Source organism: Tursiops truncatus, chromosome 11 (assembly GCF_011762595.2).
Source record: "Tursiops truncatus isolate mTurTru1 chromosome 11, mTurTru1.mat.Y, whole genome shotgun sequence".
Taxonomy (NCBI): Eukaryota; Metazoa; Chordata; class Mammalia; order Artiodactyla; family Delphinidae; genus Tursiops; species Tursiops truncatus.
The window spans coordinates 93,332,081-93,355,717 of NC_047044.1; the positions used below are offsets into that span (position 1 = coordinate 93,332,081).

The 23,637-nt window shown below is 37.0% G+C and overlaps 1 protein-coding gene across 5 annotated transcripts in view; it reads left to right on the top strand.

Moving 5' to 3' along the window:
* Positions 1-23,637, top strand: part of LRP6 (LDL receptor related protein 6) — a 172,552-nt gene that overhangs the window by 94,692 nt on the left and 54,223 nt on the right. For 3 of the 5 annotated variants that reach the window (XM_073789032.1, XM_073789033.1, XM_033867028.2), the window contains 5 exons: positions 4,472-4,543; positions 6,873-7,069; positions 8,815-8,946; positions 12,336-12,732; positions 13,798-13,969. In XM_073789032.1, coding sequence (XP_073645133.1) covers positions 4,472-4,543; positions 6,873-7,069; positions 8,815-8,946; positions 12,336-12,732; positions 13,798-13,969 — 970 coding nt within the window. The remainder of the gene's footprint in view (positions 1-4,471; positions 4,544-6,872; positions 7,070-8,814; positions 8,947-12,335; positions 12,733-13,797; positions 13,970-23,637) is intronic. The other 2 variants (XM_033867029.2, XM_073789034.1) reach the window with 1 other exon arrangement.

The window sequence follows — 23,637 nt, forward strand, 5'->3', positions numbered from 1 at the left end:
GGCTCTGGATGCACAGGCTCAGAGGCCATGGCTCACGGGCCTAGCTGCTCTGCGGCATGTGGGATCTTCCCGGCCTGGGGCACGAACCCGTGTCCCCTGCATTGGCAGGTGGACTCTCAACCACTGTGCCACCAGGGAAGCCCTCTTCTGCAAATATTTAATAGGAGTCATTAATGAAGCTCTCTGGGCCTGGGGATTTCTTTATGGAAAGATTTTAAATTATTAAGTCAATTTCTTTTTTTTTTTTTTTTTTCTTGTGGTATGTGGGCCTCTAACTGTTGTGGCCTCTCCCATTGCGGAGCACAGGCTCCGGACGCGCAGGCTCAGTGGCCATGGCTCACGGGCCCAGCCGCTCCGCGGCATGTGGGATCTTCCCGGATCGGGGCAGGAACCTGTGTCCCCTGCATCGGCAGGTGGACTCTCAATCACTGCGCCACCAGGGAAGCCCTAAGTCAATTTCTTTAATTGTTCTAGGTCTTTACATTTAATTTCTCCTTGAGTGAGTTTTGGTAATTTGTTTCTAGGAATGTTTCCATTTCATCTAAGTTTTCCATTTTGTTGGCATAATCATGGTATCTTTATAATCCTTTTAATTTCTAAGGTCAGTAGTGATGTCCCTCTTTTATTCATAATTTTATTCACAAATTTCCCAATTTCTTTTTTTTTTCAGTCTAGTGCAAGGCTTGTCAACTTTGTCGATCTTTTAATAGAACCCACATTTGGTTTTATTTATTTTTTTCTGTATTGTTTTTTTCTGTTTTATATTTCATTTGATTTCCACCCTAATATTTTAAAATTTTCTTGCTTTGGATTTAGTTTGCACCCCCCCCACCCCCGTTTCTTAAGGTTGAAGCTTAGATTATAGATTTGAAGTCTGTCTTTTTCTTCTGTTTTTCTTTAATATTTATTTATTTATTTGCTGTGTCAGGTCTTAGTTGCGGCACGCAGGTCTTTCATTGTGGTGTGTGGACTCTTCACTTCGTTGCGGTGGGCTTCACTCTAGTTGTGGTACACGGGCTTAGTTTCCCCACTGCATGTGGGATCTTAGTTCCCTGACCAGGGATAGAACCGGCGTCCCTGCATTGCAAGACAGATTCTTAACCACTGGACCACCAGGGAAGTCCCTATCTTCTTTTCTAATGCAGGCATTTAGGGATAAATTTATAGAATTTACCCTAAGCACTGCTCTGGCTGGTGACATCCCACACATTTTTATATGTTGTATTTTCATTTTCTTTTAGCTCAAAATATATTTTTTTAATTTAGTGGGATTTCTTCTTTGACCCATTGCTTACTTAGAAGACATTGAGGGAGGATTTAGAAAAATTTAACTATGAGAAAATTCTCACTGTGGATTTCCCGAATTTTTCTGTTCTTGATATTCAGTGTGCTCAGAGAATACACCTTGTATGACTTCAGTCTTTAAAATTAATTGATACTTGTCCTAATGTTCGAATTTCCATATCCTTTATGATTTCCTGTTTAGTTGTCCTACCTTTTAATGAGAATAGGATTTTGAGATCTCAGACTGTTATTGTTGAATTGTCTGTTTCTTCCTTCAGTTCTGTCAGGTTTTGCTTCATTTGTTTGGGGCTCTGTTTTTATTTGTGTATGTTTATAACTGTTACATCTTCCTCATGATTTGACTTTTTGTCATTATAAAATGTGCTGCTTTATCTTTAGTAATACTTTTTTGTGTTAAAATATATTTTGTCTGATAGAACCACTGCATCTCTCTTATGGTTACTGTTTGCTGTAACCTTTCAGTTTCAACGAATTTGGATCTTGGATATAAAAGGTGTCTCTTGTAGACAGCCTACAGTTGAGTCTTGTTTTGTTTTACCTGGTCTAACAACCTTTGCCATATATATATGGTTTCTTTTTACAAAGAAAAACTATATATTTAAGGTGTTCAACCTTTTGTCTTTTAATTGGGTGCTTAATCTATTTACATTTAATGTTGTTAATAATATGGTTGAGTTTACATCTGACATTTTTATTTTATTTTTCATGTCTGTCTTTTTTTGTTCCTTTGGTTCTTCTGCCTTCTTTTGTATTAAGTAGATATTTTTTAGTGTATCGTTTTAATTCCTTTTATGTTTTTAAACAGTGTTTTGGGGAATAAAATATTCTTAGTGATTATTCTAGGGATTGCAGTATTCCTCTTGTCAAAATCTGTATTATGGTAAAATACTAAGTTAATTCCTGTAAATTATAGAAATCTTAGTCTAGTGTATCTCCATTCCCTCTCCCCTCCTTTGTACTATTAGTGTCATTTATATTACATTTCTATTATAACCAATGGAATGTTATAATTATCACGTTATACAATCTTAGGTGTTTTTAAAAGGTTAAAGGAGAAAAAGAGAAAACATTATTCATAGGGTCTTTTGTATTAACCTACATATATGCCATTTCAGGTACCCTGTAATTCTTCCTGAGGGTTTGAGTTACTATTTGATGTCATTTCTTTGCTCCAGATTAGTTCTGTTCTCTTCCCTGTCCTTCGTGCTTCAAATCTTTATTTTTAAAAAATCTATTTTTCTGTTTCTTTTTGATCTTCAGAAATTCCTCCTTAGGGATGTAATGTACAACATGATGACTGTAGTTAACGCTGCTGGATGATACATAGAAAAGTTATAGGAGAGTTAATCCTAAGAGTTCTCATCCCATGGAGAAATTATTTTTCTTTTCTTTCTGTTATATCTGTATGAGATGATGGATGTTAGCTGAATTTATGTGGTAATCTTTTCACAATATGTCTAACTCACACCATCATTCTGTACATTGTACTGTGATATATGTCAATTATTTCTTAATAAAACGGGAAAAAATCATGAAAAAAGAAAAAAAATTCCTTCTTTTCACTGGCTGTTTCTGTTTCCTTATCTGTTATGTTTATTCACTCCTGTGTTTGTATTATTTCTAGTTGATAATTCATTTCTTAAGTGACTTATTCTTACACTTCTAATTCTTTCGTTAGTTCTGTCGCCTCAGTTTTGAGGTTTTAAATTGTAATTTGTGTTATTCTTTTACAGCTAATACATGATTTTAAAGCATTTCAGGTTATTTTGCAATAGGCTGTAAACTATTTGTTTTAGGGCCATACTTTTCTCGCATATTTTATTATCTTTAGGGATGTTATTTTCTTTATTCTTTTTTTTTGTTTTTAATATTAACTTTTTTAATGGACTTGATCTTAATTTACTTTTAAATTTTCACCTGAAATTGTTTTTCTGGAACTTGTTGAAGAAGGCAGAGTTTTTTATCATAACTTTTGTAACTTCACAGAAGTTACTCGAGCGTGTGTGTGTTTAAAAAATTGGCAGCTTGCTTTCTGAGATTTCCTGGCTCTGTTTCCTTCTTCCACTTTTTTCTGTACCTTAGTTTTCCATTACCTCTCTTGTACTATAATCCTCACTTTCATTGTGCTCCCAGTAATGTATGGTCAGTATGGGCCTTTGTCTGTAAGGGAGCTCTGTTGGGTCAGTTGGAGAGTTCACTGGAGGTTAAAGTGCACCAGTCCCTTCAGTACCAACCATCCACTCTTTGCATTCTCTGAGTGGACAGAACCAGTCCTCGGCAGTTTGGTTTCCCTGTCTTTCCATTGCTGTCTATTTTGTGTGTTCTCCTGTTCCTGGATCTGCTGAATGCCCTATTTTTTCCTTCCTATTCCTCCTGCAGAAGTGCTGATGCCAATGAGATCTTATGGCTGTTGGTAGTTTTCCTTTTTGTGTCTTGGGTTTTGTGGTAGTACCTTCTCATCTAGCTTTGTTTCATCTAGATTTGTTGTAAATGTTGTCCAAGGGTTTTTTGGTTTTGCTACCTAGTTGTTCTGTTTTCATGTGGAAGACTTGTAGAGATTTTTCAAACACTGTACCACTACCACTGTTGTCATCTTTTTAGGTGTTATTAAAACCTCACTGTGATGTGGAGAAGCTCTCTTCCAAGGTTAGGTTCAGATGTCAGAATTCATGACAGTAGTGCTTTGGTGTGACTAAGTAGATTTATTACCCACACAGGTAGGGAGTTCTCAGCTGGGGGCAGAGGACGACTTTCTGGGAAGAGGTTCAGAAACAGAAAGTGAATACAAGTGTACAGGTGTTTTATAAAGGATAAGTCTGGTTGGTGCAGAATTTGAAAGAGGCACCTGCCAGGCGTGGAATCTGAGAGAGGTGGTGAGTGCACTCCTGTACTTGGCGGTACTGGTGAGAGTGAGCCCTCAGGAAATGACAGACAGAGGGAGGAGATGATGCTCAGAGGTTGCCAGCACTAAAGCAAAGCATCAGTAGGGGTCTCGGTTTCTCTCCTTTGATCTCTGTAGAAGAGATCAATTTTTCAAGTCCTGTTTTGGTTGTGGCATACTACTGAAGGACTGGGCTTTGACCTTGCCAGCCACATTTGTTCTCAGTATCCGTGATCAACTCCTCCTTGAAGTAACTCGAGTTTCCGGGGGGGTAATCCCAACCAGAGGGAAGAAAGGTGAAGACTGTGTTCACTTGTCTGCAGTTTCAGAGCAAGTCACCATTGGCTGGACAAATCGGTAAGTCACCAAAGAATATGACAAGAATGGGTGATAGCCTTCCTAGCTCTGCTTTTTGTACAGTTCTGTTAATTACATATTTCATTTAAGATATTTAATTTTATCAGGCGTTCACTGAGTGTCTAATAAGTCCACCTAATTTTGTACATATTGTCATATTGTGTTGTGTGAGATCCTGTTAATATAAATAAGCCAGAGTCTAGTATTTACTTGATTCTGATAAGCTATTGATTTTACGAGCTTTTTATTTTGACTTACAAACCAGCACATGAAATGTTCACTTCAGCTGTAAAATATTATCCCTATGTCAGAAATATTAAAATATTGAAAACATACATCCTAAAATTGAGGAGTCATTTATGAAATGTTTATTAAGTACCAATCATAACGCTTAAATGCTTTTGCATGTGTTATCATTTAGTCTTCACAGTAACTCAGTGTGGTTAGGTTATTATCTTCCAATAACAGATGAGGAAAACAAAGCTTGTGGAAATAAGTAGTGTAAGTACAGGGGGACATTTGAACTCGCCTCTGTCTCATTTCTTTTCAGTATATAATGCTTTCAGTCAATATGTAAAATGAGTAAATCTTTTAGGGAGGGGTTCTGTTTTTCCTATCTGTTTATTCTGCTGTGTTAAATTCATTAGAGTGAATTTTAACTTTTTATTTAATAATATACAAAGGACTTAGAAGACTTTTTTCTCCCTAGAGTTTTTCAAAGATCTGGTAATATAATTTGTGATTCTTTAAGATGGTTAATGAAAACCTAAGTAATTTCATCTTTACTATTATTTCTCAGTCATGTTACTTGACTTTCTTGGTAGCTTCTCAGAACTCTATGTCTTACTATAATGAATTTTGGAAAACGTCAGTGTGAAATATGCAGGCCTGTTTAAATGTGAACTTAAACTATGGTATCACTCCTGTAATAGCATAATCATTTTAGTAAACTTAATAAAGCTGTTCATTCAAAAAGTGGAAGAAACCACTTCAGAAGTAGTCATCGTGACCGTTCTAATTGGGAAATGAGAGGGAAAGTAATCTGCTAGGGAAGCGAGAATTAAAAAAGAGAGGAGAAAGTTGTGGTGATGTAGGCTGGCCTAGGCGTGAGGTTTTAAAATAGAAAGTTTGATAAACTAGTCCTGCTCATCTTGTATACAGTTATTTAAAAATCTGGCTCAGATTTAAAACATCTTAGGCTAAGACCATTCCATGTACAATAACAGATGCTAATTCTGCTTAGATGAAAATTATCTTACTGCGCTTAAATTTAATTTAGTATACCTGTGATCTGTTAGGTGTTAGATATCAGATAACCTCAGGGACCTAAAAATTGGATTTTCTGTCAATGTGTTATCCTTTATTTCTTTTTAGTTGCTTACATTTTCCTCTTTCTCTCCTAGCTGAGCGATTTATGAAAATATTAGATTTGATATTATGAAAATATCAAAGCATTTATTTTCTTGACTGCTATTGTGGCTCAAACACAGTTTGTTCATTATTCAAGAATTATATTATTTACTAATTACATAACTCTCCATGACATTCTGCAAAGTTCTGTGCCTTCAGTACTAATCAGGCTCTCTACCTCTCCTTCCATATAGTTAGGATTGCTTGTGAAATTTGGGGATCTGCTTTGTCTCTTGAACACATTCTGCGGTGGTTGGGCTTCCTTTTTGCTACCTGGCTTGTGGAGATTAAGTAACCATATAGCAGAAAGCCAACTGAGGTGATCATTTGCTGGAGCGAGACTGGAGTCTGCAGAGAGAGAGCTCTACCAGAATGACTTTTTAGCCTCATGTGTATGTTTTTACTTTTCAGTTACCAAAGCCATAAGAAGTGATGGAAGAAATAGGCTCAGATTCTTTGTTCTTCCACATCAAGAAGGGAAAAACCTATTGCTGATTTAAAACTACTTCCCATGGCCAACTCTAAACCCTGGGATTTTTCTTTTTGCCAGCCTTTCTCTTTCCAATGGCATGAATTATGTGGAAGGATGGAAGGTGTGAGTGCGGAGATGGGAGCTGACAGCAGTGCTGTTACTTGGGCCTTCACTTTGTCTGCTAGCTTGTAGTGCACCCGGAGCCTGCCGCCAAGTTAGGAACCATTCTGACGTGCTTGGTTGAGGATTTCGGGCACCATGATTTCAAATACGTTTGAATTTACTCCTTGTCTTATTTTTCATAGGTGTATTTGACCTTAACATATGTGTTATCCAGAATTTGTATGTGTTAGTGTGGACGGCAAGACCATTTTAATGGGAGAGGTGACGTTTTGATTAAAGAAGAAAATTTAGAAACGTTTGAGTTTTTCTCTTTGTGTTTAATAGGCAGGCGGTGGTTAAAGGTTCCCTTCCACATCCTTTTGCCTTGACGTTATTTGAGGACACATTGTACTGGACTGACTGGAATACACACTCCATTTTGGCTTGCAACAAGTACACTGGCGAGGGTCTGCGTGAAATCCATTCTAACATCTTTTCTCCCATGGATATACATGCCTTCAGCCAGCAGAGGCAGCCAAATGGTAAGTGATCTTGATTTTTAAATTGCAGGTTGGAATAGCTTTGTAGCACTCTGATGCCTGGCTTTAGTGAGGGGCAAGAGGAGGGAGGATATATCCAAAGGTAGTGGGAAGAAATAAAAAACAGGGAAAATGTCAAAATATAATTCAGGGTAGACAACAGCGTAAACCATTTGTAACTTGATATCTGTCACTACAGACCACCTCAGCCCTTTGTTTGAGTCTGGGGGTATGAAGGTAAAGAAGAGAGAAATAAAATAAGAAATTGAGATAGCTCATATGTTAAGATTGTGCACAAATGCATTTCTTATTCATATTATTTCTCTCTAATGAGTGATTTTGTTCATTGTATGTTTAAAAATGAGCACTTTTCTTGAATGGAAACCTCTATTAATCTAACTGGTTAATTTAAGTACCTCAGGTTACTTAAATAAAATACTTGCTTATACCTTTTCTGTGCACATCCCCCCACCTTTTTTTCTTAGTTTTGCTTCTGTTTCTGGCCATCCTTTATAATGACTTGGGCTGTGACTGCTGACAACAATTTCTTGTTAAGAGAGGACTAGAATTAGGTTTAAAGAATATGAGAATGTTAAGTGTTTGGCACTGGTGTGTAAATAAATGTCTGGCATGTGTCTGAGTGTATTTCAGATTGTATTCTGTAGCCAAAAATGCAGGGGGTTTGGATTATGCATTGCTTTGTATTAGTTCCTTCCATTTAGGGGGAGATAAGTCAAATACTGAATGTGTCATATTGGAATCTGGTGATCATGAGTCCATAAAAATGTTTTAAAATGTTTGTGTTACTCTTTTGTAGAAAAGAAAATGTTTAGTCACTTGCGTGAATTTTTTATTTCAGTGTTGGCCCTCAGGAAAGAATTTCTTTGTTCTTGTTTTTTTAATGACACTGTTGATCCTTTATGTTTTACTAGTTTGCGAATTTGCAGTTATGTGTGATATTGCTTTCTTTTATCTTTCATATTTTGTTGATCTCCATCTTTTGTTGATTTTTTTTCTGTATTATTTAAATCCATCCCTTTCTATATATAGTTTCTTCACATTTTCTAATTAATCTCTGCTTCTCAGTTTTCCCTTTTAAGTCCATTTTGTTTATCTTTTCCATGTAAATCTTTCCAAAGTGTGGCTTTTCTTGTCTCTCAGTGCCTCCACCACAGGCTTTCCCCTCCCTGTGCTCATTCAGCTTTAGTTCCTATTAGTCAAACCTTAATCTTCCGTTACACTGTTCACTTTATTATCTCACCCAGTGTACAGCCTCCAAGCCTTCATTCATGTGGTTTTACCACACTTGAATGTCCCCCTGTGTGTTCTTCCTACCTTTCAAGACTTCAGTCATGTCCTGTATCTTTCCTTAGTGATTTACTTCCCATTTGACTCTATACTGACTTTACAGTCTAAATGTGCAAGATAGCAGTTTCATTGTTTTGTATTGTTTTCCAGTATTATTGTTCATTAATGTTGTCATACTGGCCAGATTGCAAGCTCTTTAGGGCAGGGACATCCTGCTTTATTTCTTGTATATTCCTCTTTGGATACAAAATGCTAAGTAAATTCTCACTGATTAATTCCCTTCCTTGCAGATGGTCTGGTAGTCAAGCACCTGGATGACATTTGGTAATAATTTGGTTTATCAGAGTTGCTCATGTTATGGTTGTTAACCTTTGTGTATCTAGAGTGGGGGAGGTCATCCATAATCATTGGTATTAATTACTGTGATTTATATTTGACAGCTACAAATCCATGTGGAATTGATAATGGTGGTTGTTCCCACTTGTGTTTGATGTCTCCAGTCAAGCCTTTTTATCAGTGTGCTTGCCCAACTGGGGTTAAACTCCTGGAGAATGGAAAAACCTGCAAAGATGGTAAGAAGTTGGTCTCCAAGAAGGAAGAATTTTAGATAGCAATTGGGATTCTTTATGATTTATTTTATTTCTCTGTAATAAGCTCTACAGTGCTTTGGGAGACTAGTCACTTAATCTCTCAGTCTTCACAATTGGTTATATACTAGGAGTGTTTTGTGTTTTATGGCAACTCTCAAATATTATAAATTACTTCAGTATTTAACTGAATTTTTAACATGCTATTTTGGAAAAAAAAATTAGGTGCCATTTCTTTTCTCTGTCAAATCTCATAGTCAGGGCTTCCCTGGTGGTGCAGTGGTTAAGAATCTGCCTGCCAGTGCAGGGGACACAGGTTTGAGCCCTGGCCCGGGAAGATCCCACATGATGCGGAGCAACTAAGGCCGTGCGCAACCACTACTGAGCCTGTGCTCTAGAGCCCATGAGCCACAACTACTGAAGCCCACGAGCCACAACTACTGAAGCCCGTGTGCCTAGAACCCGTGCTCTGAAACAAGAGAAGCCACTGCAATGAGAAGCCCGCGCACTGCAACGAAGAGTAGCCCCTGCTCACTGCAACTAGAGAAAGCCCGTGCACAGCAACGAAGACCCAACACAGCCATAAATAAATAAAAAAATAAAATGAAATTTAAAAAATCTCATAGTCATTGATCACAATTGATTCTTGTGGAAATGAGTATTCTCATAAAGAATACATTTTTAACAGTAGGTAGCATTTGTAAATAAAGAACTTCAGTGCAAGGAAAAGATGTTTATTAAACTTTTAACTATAAAGACTATCATGGGATAAACATTTTCTAAAAAATGATTGAATGATGTTTTTAATTGCCTTTTAACAACAGAGAATTGCCTTCAGAAGAAGAAAAGAATTCCTTATTGTACTGTTTAAAGCAACTTTTTCTATACTTAACCACCACACTGCCTCTTCTCCTTACTCTCAATTCCCTATAGAGAGAGGGCATATTGGAGAAGTATTCTGATTTAGGACATTTCAAGGGACTTCTGGTTTGGGAGAACACCAGTTCTTCTCTTTTTCTTCTTAATGAGAATGTTATTCTTCATTCTTACCCCTATGGATCACCATCTGGTTCTCTAGCCACCAGCAAGACCTGGTAAGAAAATTGTTATATTTAGCAGTGGCTTCTTTATCTAACTCTGAGAAGTAGAAGACTTTATTTAGGAGTGGGTTAGAGTTCCTGGCAAGGGGGTCAGGGAGTCAGAGAGATGGAATTGAGTTGGTGTACAGGATATTTGTCATGACTTGGCATTGATAAATTATCCTCCTAGTCAAAGGTGAAGCTGGCTGACTCTTGTCAGACGGTTTTCATGGCAGACAATAATTTGGTTTCAGTTTAAAACAAAAGGTTTTTGTAATGTTGCCTTTTTGTTTAAAAATGTAGCCTGACTTTAAAACAGAGGATTTATTTTAGCGGTAGTGGTCTGTTTACACCCTATAGCAGTGCAGATGTACGAGTTTAACTCCTGTTTTGAATTTCAGATATACATTTGGCATGTAGTAGCCTTAAGTTAACTCTCTGTTTTGATCACCTTGCCAAATTGACAGCTTCACTCTCTATGACTTCTTTGTTTGCAGAGTTTAGGGCTGGCTTCTTTTGGTAGTTAGCAGAGGCAGTGAATTGGATAAAGTTACTCCTAGTTGGTGCCTGCTGTGGCATTTAGGGCTGTATTCTCTCCAAGACAGAGTTCATTTATAATTAATCCATGAGTCAAAAAGCTGATGCTGAGAGCTTCTTCACTCCTCTTCTCAGTGTTTTCTACTATGATTCCACATTAATGCTTGAAGTTTAATATCAGTATTTTCTTTCGGACTCATTTCTTTGGTTGGGAATCTTTTTTCGCTCTTTGAGATGTCAACCTGCTTACTATGGTTTTTTGTTTTTTTGGTTTTTTTTGCGGTACACGGGCCTCTCACTGTTGTGGCCTCTCCCGTTGCGGAGCACAGGCTCCGGACGTGCAGGCTCAGCGGCCATGGCTCACGGGCACAGCCACTCCGCGGCATGTGGCATCTTCCCGAACTGGGGCACGAACCCATGTCCCCTGCATCGGCAGGCAGACCCTCAACCACTGTGCCACCAGGGAAGCCCTGTTTACTATCTTTTATTAGCTTTTATATAAAGTTAAATTTTTTTTGCTAGTGGTTGACTTGAATATTTAAAATCAAAGCAAACAAAAAGATTAATATTCTCATTCACAACAGTGTTTTTATTGAATACTGTTTTGGGTTAAAAGCATTTCATAAATAAATCTGATTTAAAACTCAATGAAATAAAAATTTGAAAGTTTACTTTCTAATGGTAATAATAATAATATATTAGCTAGTATTTATTGAATACTTACATGTTTGGTACATTTCTGAGTTTTACATTTATCTCCTTAAAGTCTCACAGCAACCCTATAGAAACCAGGCTTAGAGAGATTAGGTCTTTTGCCCGAGTTTGTGTAACTGCCTGAATCCAGTTCTGTCAGATGAACAACTCTAACCCTTACCCAGTGTGTCGTATTTATCTGATTCCCTCTCTCTTCTGCTGCTGTTTCCTCCTCCATAGGTTCCTTTGTCCTTAATTGTGTCAGGCATTGCCCTGTAGTTCTTTTTGTTACAACAGCTTTACCGAGACGTAGTTTACCTATAAAATTCAACCATTTCAAATGTACAATTCGGTGATTTTTAGTAAATTTACAGAGTTACAACCATCACAGTACATCCAGTTTTAGAACATTCTCGTTAATCACAAAAGATCCTTGTCCTAGATTAAAAAGGTAAAGACCTTTTTAAACATCCTTCTTGAACAAAGGACCTATACTTCCTTCCTCTGATATTCAGCTACTTAGCTTCTTAGTCATTACTTAGTTGCTATTCATTATACCTTTAAATAAATGTTATTGATTCCAGGGGCTATATAAGGGTGAAGCCAGAGAGAGAATCAAAACTTGATTTGGAGAATTCAGCCATTATAGAGCTTGACCTCATAGTCAAGCCACTCCTGTTTTACTGCATTACTTTCCATTTCCACCCTAAATAGACCGTAGTATCCTTTTTTTTTTTTTTTTTTTTGCGGTACGCGGGCCTCTCACTGTTGTGGCCTCTCCCGTTGCGGAGCACAGGCTCCGGACGCGCAGGCTCAGCGGCCATGGCTCACGGGCCCAGCCGCTCCGCGGCATGTGGGATCTTCCCGGACCGGGGCACGAACCCGTGTCCCCTGCATCGGCAGGCGGACTCTCAACCACTGCGCCACCAGGGAAGCCCCTTAGTATCCTTTTATACTCATTACTTTTCAATTACTGAAGAAGTTCTGCATTCTTTATTTAGAGTAACTAAATTTTGCCTGTGGGTTTCAAGTCTTTTCTTCATTTTTTTCACTTTGTTGTTCTAGGTGCCACTGAATTACTGCTTTTAGCCCGAAGGACAGATTTGAGACGAATTTCTTTGGATACACCAGATTTCACAGACATTGTTCTACAGTTGGAAGACATCCGTCATGCCATTGCCATAGATTATGATCCTGTGGAAGGCTACATCTACTGGACTGATGATGAAGTGAGGGCCATACGCCGCTCATTCATAGACGGATCTGGCAGTCAGTTTGTGGTCACTGCTCAGATCGCCCATCCTGATGGTATTGCTGTTGATTGGGTTGCCCGAAATCTCTATTGGACAGACACTGGCACTGATCGGATAGAAGTGACAAGGCTCAACGGGACCATGAGGAAGATCTTGATTTCAGAGGACTTAGAGGAACCCCGGGCTATTGTTTTAGATCCCATGGTTGGGTAAGAGGCTCTGCTGATAGAAAATTTTGCCAGGTGTTTCTGGTTTTTTACAGGTTCCTAGAAACATTGAGAAAAACAATGTGAAGTATATGCTGGTTTCCAATAAATAGCTCTTTAACAACTGTCCATTTTTAGAATATAGTGATTGGAATAAAATCTCAAGTTAAAGGATTGCTAGTTTATTTCCTTGAATGTTTTGAATATTTTTTCTTTCTAAATTAAGTCCATGCTTGCTGACTTTGGGTGTTGGCTGTAGATTTTGCCGAGGTTGCATCATGACCATGAAAATTGTGGAAAGAAGTTGTTTTCAGAGCTCTTTCTCTTCCCCCCTAGAAAATTTAATTTCATCTCATTTTCAGTACTTCCAGAACGACTTGGTAAAGAATATATCTTACTTTTTGTATGTCCCCAAGCGTATAAATGATTTGATTTCCAAAACTTGGTCAGGCCATGTAGCTTTATGCCTAGTCTTTTTTTTTTTTTTTTGGCTATAATACCCTGACGATGGTCCAGGGAAACACAGCTTTCTACATACTCACCAGTGTTGTTTGTTACTATGAGATTCATCCTGAGGGTGAACATAATGACAAATTATTACACCTCAGTGCATACCAATGCCTTCGAGCCCCTTAAATTCTCAGGAGCCTCAAGAATCACGTAGTGCTACAGGAGGAGTTAGTTATTTGGGGAAATCAGTTTGCCATCTGAATATTACTAGTGGTTTAACCTTTTTGTGTCAGAGATGACAAGCCAGCAAGAAAGAGAGGACTGTTCCTGGGAAGGAGCACAAAATATTTTGAAAAACACAGCTGAAAATAGAGTATCATTATTGGGAGGCATTATCAGTTCTAGAAAACACTGTTTCATTCTGAAAATTTTCTACAAGCTTACACACTGCTGTTATAAATGTCTTAAACTTACTCTTCGTATGTTTGTCTTATGTTTTTTTCCTTCTGTGGTGTTAACAGATGATCAGTGTAAAGGAGGGGTGGATCTCACCTTTAGGATATCTGAAAGTTACAATTTATTATCTGTTTTTAGCTCATATTCTGTGTACTTCTATAGGTACATGTATTGGACTGACTGGGGAGAAATCCCGAAAATTGAGCGAGCAGCTCTGGATGGTTCTGATCGAGTAGTGTTGGTTAACACTTCTCTTGGTTGGCCAAATGGTTTAGCCTTGGATTATGATGAAGGCAAAATATACTGGGGAGATGCCAAAACAGACAAAATTGAGGTTTGTTTCTTGCTTTTTCATTTTGAAACCAGTTTTGTAATCGTTTTTGAATTAATGGTAATTTGATGCAGATATTCTTGCATCTTCACTGGGGTGCCAGAGGTATTTTATTCAACCTTTAGGATTCTGGGGATTGTGTATTTTCTTCCATCTAACCATAAACTTTCTGAGTTACGCTGGCATGAGAAATGGGTATTCATGTATCTCTAGTCTTAAAAGCTTATGTGAATGATTTTTCTCATTATGGGTAAAGCCACTGCCTGAATTTCCTAGGGGCAGTTTGCACAAACCAAATATTACATAAGCTCTAGACTGAAAGAGCCTGATAGTCGTCGTCAGGAAAACAAAGCCCATACATGCATATATACTTTCTGTTGGTGATGGTGTTGGGGCAGGTGGTGGCATATATTAACTATGGTTACATGCAAATGGTTTTTAAATTGATTTATGAGCTGTGTGGGAGAAAAATTAATTAGCCAAAGCTTGGGGGAAATATTTTCCAAATGATAGAACTAAGGGCAATCAGAATAGAATTACGGTGGAAACAACCACCATATGTGAATATGTGACTATTTTATCACATTGTTTTGTGAAGAGCATATATCCGTGATAATTGATTGTGACGTCTCACTTTACAGCTTTGAATTGCTAGAGGTCTTGTGAATCACATACTTAAAGCGGAGTTTTGATCACAATATTTCTTTGGAAAACACATGACTTCTCATATAAGGAGTAGCTTTGAATGGCTCTTCAAAGGCACAGCACACATCTCGCAATAGATAGATAATTTGGGCTCTGGAGCAGTTACTTTAGAAAGGTGATTCTTAGGAATGTCAGGGACTCTGAGGGAATAATGAGTTAAAGGGCCTTCCTTTAAGAATGGAATCTTGGAATAGAAAAAAGCCATTAGTATTCCACCAGGCTTAAATACTGAAAACCATCTTCAACTCTTGCAGCTGGTTTCCATTAATAGAAAATTATGCATAGACTTGACTGTATAAATTTTCTCCCTGTTGTTAGTGTTTCACTGCCCCCACCCCCTTTAAATCCAAGTTAGGTTTGAATCTAGCAGCTAGAGTGCAGTGCTAATGAGACAAAGGTTATGAGTTCACTTTTCAGACAGGCTATTAGCTTCACTTGGGTAGGCTTGAGTACAAATCTCACAACAGTCCCATCCAGTTCACAAATGTGTATTGTTGATCAGCTGTGGACTATACATGAGTGTATAGGTATACTACTCTTAGAAAAATTGTTTAAGTCCATGTGTCCCAGAGGAATGTCTGCACATAAGGAAAGAGCACATAATTTACATCACGGAAGAACACGTGATTTATTATTCTATAGTGATTTTAAAAATTCTGTATTTGATCTTTCTTAGCTTACTATGACTGACTGACTAGATTGTAAATAAAACATTTGTTTCTTTCTAGGAATTTTTCAAGTCTTATTTTCCCTACTGCAGATCACTTTTAGCACTTTAGATATAGAAATTCATTCAAAATCACAAATAGTTCAGGAGGGATTCAGGTAAAGAAATGGGAATTTATGGAGGTTCTGAATGACAGTGTTTAAGAATAAGAATGAACACACATTATATAACAATATCTAATATTCATTTTACAGGATTTATTTTCTTAGTTTGCAGGAAGTGCAGTAGGTCTTAAAATGAGTATTAGTTCTGGCCTTTTGAGCTGTGTATATGTATATAAGTGGTGTCATTTGCTTCCTCACTTCTTATTTCCTTCCTCCTGACTTGCACCAGCATCCGTAAACTTACCTTTCAGATCTATTTCTCTTCTTCCAGGTTTACTGGAACACAGCTGCTATTTGTTGTTTGTCCCCCTTTTGACAGATTATTTGAGGTCAGTGATATATCTCCTTCCACCAAATTATACACACAATGACCTCCCCTCATTCTTTCCCCAGAGGTTCTGATGAAGTTTCCCTAATTGAACATTCAGTGCTTTTGTAATTTTAATTACAATTACAATGTAAAAAAAAATTCTTTTTACAGACACATCTGGGAAATAAAGAGAGCAGATATTGTTATCTGTTACCCTCAAATTTACAATTATATGGAAAATTGCTGGTATATGGCAAACTAAGGAAAGAGCACAGCTCTTCATATTGCATAACTGAGGGAGAAAAACTGTTCGTTTCCCTCTCTGAGACTAGTAGTGATTATAGGAGCAACTGTAACCACCAGCTTTTTCATTTTGCTTTACTCAGTAGTAGGTTGACTAAAACTTTTGGGAAGACACAGAATTTTAAAAATGCTTCTTTTTCTAGGATTACTTGCTAGCCTCTTGTTATGTATCAGCTGATCCTAGGTGCTGATCTGACCCTAGTCTAGGTCACATGCTCCTTGCTCCTCCCCTTCTCTTAAGAAAGCTTCCCTGCTTTTGTCATGCCCAAGAATGAAAGGTACTTTTTCCTGGGACTATAAGAAAATATTAAATTATGGTTGTAGTGGCCTTCTCTTCTGGAAGACTTAGAGTTTACTTGGGATATATGTTTCCAGTACATTTGGGAAGAAAAGATAGGTATTTGATAAATTATGTAGCAGTGTAAGGCATAGTAAACTCTTGTGTTTTGAGTGGATCTTATGGGAAGAGCTTAAAATGTTCATTCGCTTATGCTCTCTGCTCCCTCAGTGGAGATTCCTTAGATCAGGTTCTCACTCACTTTTTTTGGTAAGTGGTGATGTAACCAGATGCTGGATATTGGGGAGCTGGGTCTGAGGATTGGGGAAACCAGAGAAAATTAATGGGGAGCTCTGGGTTTCAGACTCGGCTTCTGTTGTACAGAGTTGCAAGAAAGAATAAATAGGTTTACCTGAGGTCTATAACCAATTCCGCAGAGAGGGATGGTACATAGGGAATTGCTGATGATGTCACATTTTTTTAAAAAAAGACAGTCATCGTATTGGCTGGTGCTTTAATATAAGAATGTGTTTGTGAGGATATGTCTGATTTCCCTGCTTTTCAACTGATAGTGACCACTTAACTGTAGGTGTTATTTAAAAGGTACTTCCTGGTACTTGTTTACGTTTCTTCATTATGCTGAAATCATTTCATCACCTTTTACATACAAGCTTCTAGTTTACTTGTCTGCACTGGGGTCCCCTCTACTCCCCACCCAAGTGTTACTATAGTGTTCTGGGGCTTCCTGATAATAAATACTAAAGCATTAGCAGAAAGGATCATTTTCTTTTTTCTGGTTGGGGAACATCAAACAAGCCTTTAGTTCAGCTTTATAAGACCCTGCAGTAGGCAGAAGCACATTGTGTCTTAACAGTATTCTCATTTTTCTCGGTCCGTTTTAACTGCCAGAAACGTTGGTTGTACTGAGGGCCTGCAGTACTGCTTACCAATAGTGAAGACATATCATAGATAATTTATAAGTTTAAAACATTTTTAGTTAATGCGTTTTCAGTCGCTGGTTTTATTGAAAATAATAATATTGTCATAGCTGAAATTTTCTCACAGTTTACTTTCTCATTATATACTTTTTATTCATTTTTTTCCCCTTTTCATTTCTGAGCTTATGCTGACAAATGCAGTAACACCTAGTGGTTGTAGGTGAAGAGAGAGATTTTTCTTGTTTACTTCAAGGACATGTAGAATTATTTCATATCTCTTTTATTGTAAATTTCCCTATTTTAGAGAACAGTGTCCATAGGTAGTTTTGTCCAAATCTAATTATACCTGGCACAATTGTGTTGGGAAACAGAAACAGAGATTATTATGCAGGGCTGTATTTTCCTCTCTTGACAACTTCCTCTGTTTAATCAGTACTCTTATAAAGAAATTTGTTTCCCAAGTATTCAGATTTTTTTAAAAGTAATTTCTTTGGCGTCTTTAGCCTGTGTATTGTGAAAGTCTGTTAAAACACACAAGGACCCATTTATGATGGTTTTTCTTATTGTTTTTTCTAAGATTAATTCCTCCTTAAGAAATTATAATAATCATCTGTTGTTGAGATAAAGCTCTCCTGAGTGTATGACAAGTACCAACAAGTTCTTTCTTTTGAATCTTTGCCAGTTTATGTGTTTCTTAAAATTGGTTTTACTTTTAGTTTTAGAGAAATGTTCAGGATAACTTAAATACCTGAATCTTTGCCCATTCCTACTACTTTACCACACTATATGTATGTATATATATGAATATATATTTTTCCCCACATCTTCTTGACATATAATAATGGAAGAATGATTTTGATAAATTCCGTTATTAGATTCCTCAGCTCAACAGAATACCTGGATTTGGAGACTGTATTCACTGAGTTGTAAGCATGGGCTATCATCTTGTTTCTGATTGGGGTGTATCTTATGATTATATCTATCTTTGAACTGCTATTTGAAGGTTACCTGTTGATGTACAATTCTAACAACATTATTTAACTTGTTATCATCTATAGCAGCCAGAGTAGTATATCGTCCAGTTGTATGCTCTGTCATCTCATTATCTCCTCTACTTTGTCTGGCTCTAAAAAAGTTATTGCACATATTTATAGTGAGAGAAACTTGCTTGATGATAGGTGTGATCATATTTTCCTGAACTGGCACAGCAAACCCTGGAGCCTCACCAAACAAGATGCAGTTGCCTCACGTTGGAGTTAGTATAATTTTATCTATGTAAATTAGGATAATCTGTTCATTTGGTACCTAGAAAGCACTTTAGTGACCAAGTTTGAACTTGCACTTGGATTATTTTTTAAATGTTCTGCTATTATACTTTTTCGCCTCATGTTTTAGTATAAAACCATTTAATATGTGGGGAGCTGTTTTTAGTTACAGTCATTATTTTAGAAGTACCTTCTTTATTCCTTTGGTTTTTGTACCCCTGAAGTAAGAGTCCTGATTTCAGTGTCCTACTTTCTTGAGAAGAGAGGTCATCCTCTTTACAGTTTATAACCGTGTGGGTTTTTTTTGTTGTTGTTTTTGTTCTTTTTTGCGGTACGCGGGCCTCTCACTGTTGTGGCCTCTCCTGTTGCGGAGCACAGGCTCCGGACACGCAGGCTCAACGGCCATGGCTCACGGGCCCAGCCGCTCTGCAGCATGTGGGATCTTCCCATACCGGGGCACGAACCCGTGTCCCCTGCATCGGCAGGCGGACTCTCAACCACTGTGCCAGCAGGGAAGCCCTAATGTTTAGTTTTTATCGAGGTAATCTCTAGATGTTTTGTTGAAACATTTTATAATATTGGACCCTGATCTAGTTCTTGTTTGATTTTGCCATTTAACTCGGTGACTTTAGATAATTCACATAATCTCCGGTCTTTGTATTTTGGCCAGTGAGGTCATTTGAACCAGGTGATCTTTAGGTTCTTTCCAGTTATAACATTTTCTGATGTTTTTTATATTAACTGCATGTCATAGGTTAAGAACAAATTAAACACTTTGCTTGGGAGAGTTGCTAAAAGGGAATCTATATTGAAGATGACATGACTGTTTTCTTTTTTTCTTTAAATTTTTCCTTATTTACTGTGCCTTTAATTCCTATCACCTAAAGAAAACTTGCCTGTTGGGGGTTCAGTATCTTTAGTAACTCAGTTTTAGTGACTTCCAGTAAGCTATTCATTTAGATTTTGCGTTGACCTGTATGCAGGCTACTCCATTATTAATATGCATGGTGGGTTTAAATAAATGTTTAAAGCCGTTGTTTGAAGCTTGCCAAACATGTAAATGTTAATGGAGTTCATGTAAAACATTATTTTTCAGGAGGTTATTTCCCTGTAGCTGGGAAACTATTATACTTTTAAAGGGGTCATAGAGATTTTATTTTTACTGTTTTTAGAAGGTTTGGAAAGGGTAAAAAGTAATATAATGGCAAGGACCACAGTTTTCGGGCTTCTTGGGAGGGAATTTGCAAAACATAGAGCAATGTTAACAATAACAAGTATTTTAACTTCTTGTTTCAACTTAATTTATCACCAGCTATTTAAGGATTCTATGTAATAGTCATTGCTGAAGTTATCCATAACGAGCAAAGGATTCTCCTTCAATTTTTTTTCCACTTTAAGTGTAGCTTACAATTTTAAAATGTTGAGAATGTTATAATGCAGGCCCTGTAATTTTTTTGTTGAACTCTTAATAGATTTCCTAAACTCTTCATTGTACTATGATTTGTTTTTTTGGTAGATTTGATCTGAAATAATAATCTGAGGGAAGGAGTTAGAATCCCTTTTATAGTGCTGAGATTTTCAACAGATTAGTATTTTGTTATTTCATTTATAATTTTGAGCTTCTGAGATCTGCCAGGCTTGTAGAGCTTGTAAGTAGGACTGAAATTAGAGGCTTTATGCTATTAATAAATAGACCCTGTTCAGTTTTTTGTTTTTGTTGATTGATTTTTTTACAGTTCCATAAGTTTTAATAAGTGCATAGAGTCATGTAGCCACCACCACAATTAAGATACAGAACATTTCCATCAATCACAAAAACTGCCTTGTGCTGCCCCTTTATTTTCAACTCCCCACACCCACTCTCCGGCAACCTCTGCACCTAGATTTGCATAAATGGAATCATACAGTATGTTACCTTGTAAGTATGGCTTCTTTCACTTAGCTTTAGACATTTAAAACGTTAAATGTTCATTTATTTTTGATTTTAGATTGATTTATGACTTGGTCTTTATGTCTGGTTGAGATTTATAACACTACTATTGTGTTTTAGTTACAGTGTTATTCTTAAAATATGGGGAAAAAAATCCCAAACCCTTCTCTGCGACAATAGATTTCATTAGTCTATAGATAGTAAGCAAACAGAGTTTCATGGGTTTTCAAAGTGTTGTTGTCTTTGGGAAAAAAGCCATGTTCAGACGGTTCAGACATTATCAGATGATTTCTAGATAGTGTCATATACTTACACAAACATTTGTTCTTTCTATCCCAGGTTTCTCTTCCCAGAATTCAGCAGTGTTTGTTGCTTTTTGATTAGTTAGCTTCTTTAATTTGTTAAAGGTCATAGAACTTGCTGTTTATGAAGAAAACAATGGAATTCAAGTTTCCTGATTGCTAATACAGTACTTATTGTGTTGAGTTCTGCTGCCTCTTTTTTAGACTGTTCATTTTGAGATAATTTCAGACTTCAACAAAAAATTTGCAAGAGTAATAAAACTTTCACCCAGGTTCATTTTACATACTCATAGAATAGTGATCAACACCAGGAAATTAACACTGATACCATTTCCATTATTCCTGTTATATTAATTGGAATTCTCCCATAAGGAAGAGGTGTCCCCTTTCCTATTTATTCAATTATTCATATATATATGTATGCACATATATATGTGTATATATGAGCCAGTGGATGTTCAGTTTATTCTACAGGGTATATTTCATTATCATCATTATATCGTTGCAAAAATTGTTCCAGAATTGGCATTAGGATCACCTTCAAGGTGATTCTGTGTCCTTTTGACATGCCTCCATCTTTTTTTTTTAACTGTGGTGAAAAACACATAACATAAAACCTACCATCTTAACCATTTTTAAGTGTACAGTGGTGCTAATTATATGCACATTGTTCTGCAAGATCTGTAGAACTTTTTCATCTTGCAAAATTTAATCTCCATTCCTTTTGAACAACTGCTTCTCCACCAGCCCCTGGCAACTGCCATTTCACTTTCTGTTGCTAAGAGTTTGATTACTTTAGATACCTCTTATAAGTGGAACCATGCAGTATTATGTTCTTGTGGCTGGCTTTATTTCATTTAGCATATGTCCTCAGGGTTCATCCGAGTTGTGGTCTGTGACAGGTTTCCCGTCTTTTTTAAGGCTGAATAATATTCCATTGTAGTATATACCATATTTTCTCTATCGATTCATCTGTTGATGGACATTTAAGTTGGTTCTGCCTCTTGGCTATTGTGAACACTGCTGCAGTGAACATGAGTGTGCAGATATCTCTTTGGGATCCTGTTTTCAGTTCTTTTGGGTGTGTACCAGAAGTAGGATTGCTGAATCAAATGGTAATTTAATTTTAATTTTGTAAGGAGCCCCTGTCATTTTTAAAATACTTTTTGGAACAACAGCATATTCCAGCTTTCTCTTATTTCTCATGCCAAGGAGCCATGGTTCTTTTTAATGAAGAATAGTATTTAAAAACCAGTATCTGGGCATAAGGCGTGCTCATTGGTACTTGAGTAATTTGTCTTAATACTAAGATGTTAGAGTTGATTTTTTTTTTTTCCTACTAAGACTCAAAATATATGTTAGTTGTGCTTGAAAAGAATGAGAGGAAAGGGAGCATTTTTCCCTTGTTAATATGCTAATGTGTTTCCCTTAGGGTTTATTAAAGGCTCCAGGACAGTGGGGTTCTCACAAGAATCTCATGAAGCATTTGAGTATTGACTAAGGTGGTGTTGGTTTTCATCATGGTGATACCTTCAGCTGAAAATCTGTTCTCAATTTTATAGTTTTGAGTAATTCATGTTTTAGAATGCTTTGGTCACAATAGCAATTCGTAACTCTATCTGTAAAAGAGCATAGGAACTGCAAATGTTTAATATTCTAAGCACGACTCCTTGAAAAAATATTATGAAACTACCTAGTGCAAGTTTGATACTTTTTCTTTCCATATTAAAAATCACTTGTATTTACTCAGACATAATATGTCTTGAAGTAGTTTAAAGGCTTTAAATGCAGCACTGAATTTGCCGTTACTGCTCTCTTAAACAGGTGCATGGCGTCCCTTTGCTTCCCCTACTGGATGCAAAGCATTTCTCTTTCCTTCTCACCCCAGTGAGATTCTGCATGACTGAAATGTTATTTCCATCGATATAGTTTTCAAAAGTGCCATTTCTATGAAATTATACTTTATAACCTATGAATTAGATGAATCAGCCCCCAACGATACCTATTTGTCTCTCATATGTGTGTGTGTGTGTGTATATATATATATATATATATATATATATATATATATATAAACTTTTAATTTACTACTTGTTTTGGATATTGGCTGGAACAGTATAAGAGGAATGGTTCATTTGCATTTCTTTTTTGGAACTTGATAGCATTCCCAGTTCATTTTATGAGGGGTGCCTGGTTGTCCTGTTGTCATCTATTTCTTGAACATGTCCAGCCAAGTGAATTTGCATAGCAGCAACTTTGGTAGTAGACTGGCTGCATTCCAGGATTTCATGGGTAATCCTGTCTTGGCATTTAATGGGCTGATGAAACTACTCAAAAAAACCGGATGTGATGTCTGCAGAAGGTTTGCCATTACCTCCTCTCTGGGAAGATAATGTTCTGGTTAACCCACATCTGTTTCCTGTTGTAGCCCGTATGCTCAGTGTGGTTTGCAATATTTGGAAATGCCTCAGAATGTTAAATCCATACCACAATGTGGTTGAAGCAGCTGAAACCACTGGAGACTCTGGTTCAGATTCGAAGGTAGATTTTAGAAGTGACAGAAGCCTAATTTCAGTTTAATTAAACCACTCTGAGGTAATATGGTGAAACACACCCTCAAGAAGATTTAATTAGTGTTGGCTCAGCTTTTAAAGCATAAGGGTTATCTTTTGGATTGGCCTAAAATGGTGCATTTGTCCTGGGTTCAGAATGTACAAGCAAGCTTTTACCAGGATTTGGGTTGTTATTTTAAACATAAAGGGGCTTAAAACTGTATTTACAAACCTAGTAACCTGTCCAAAACTGTTACT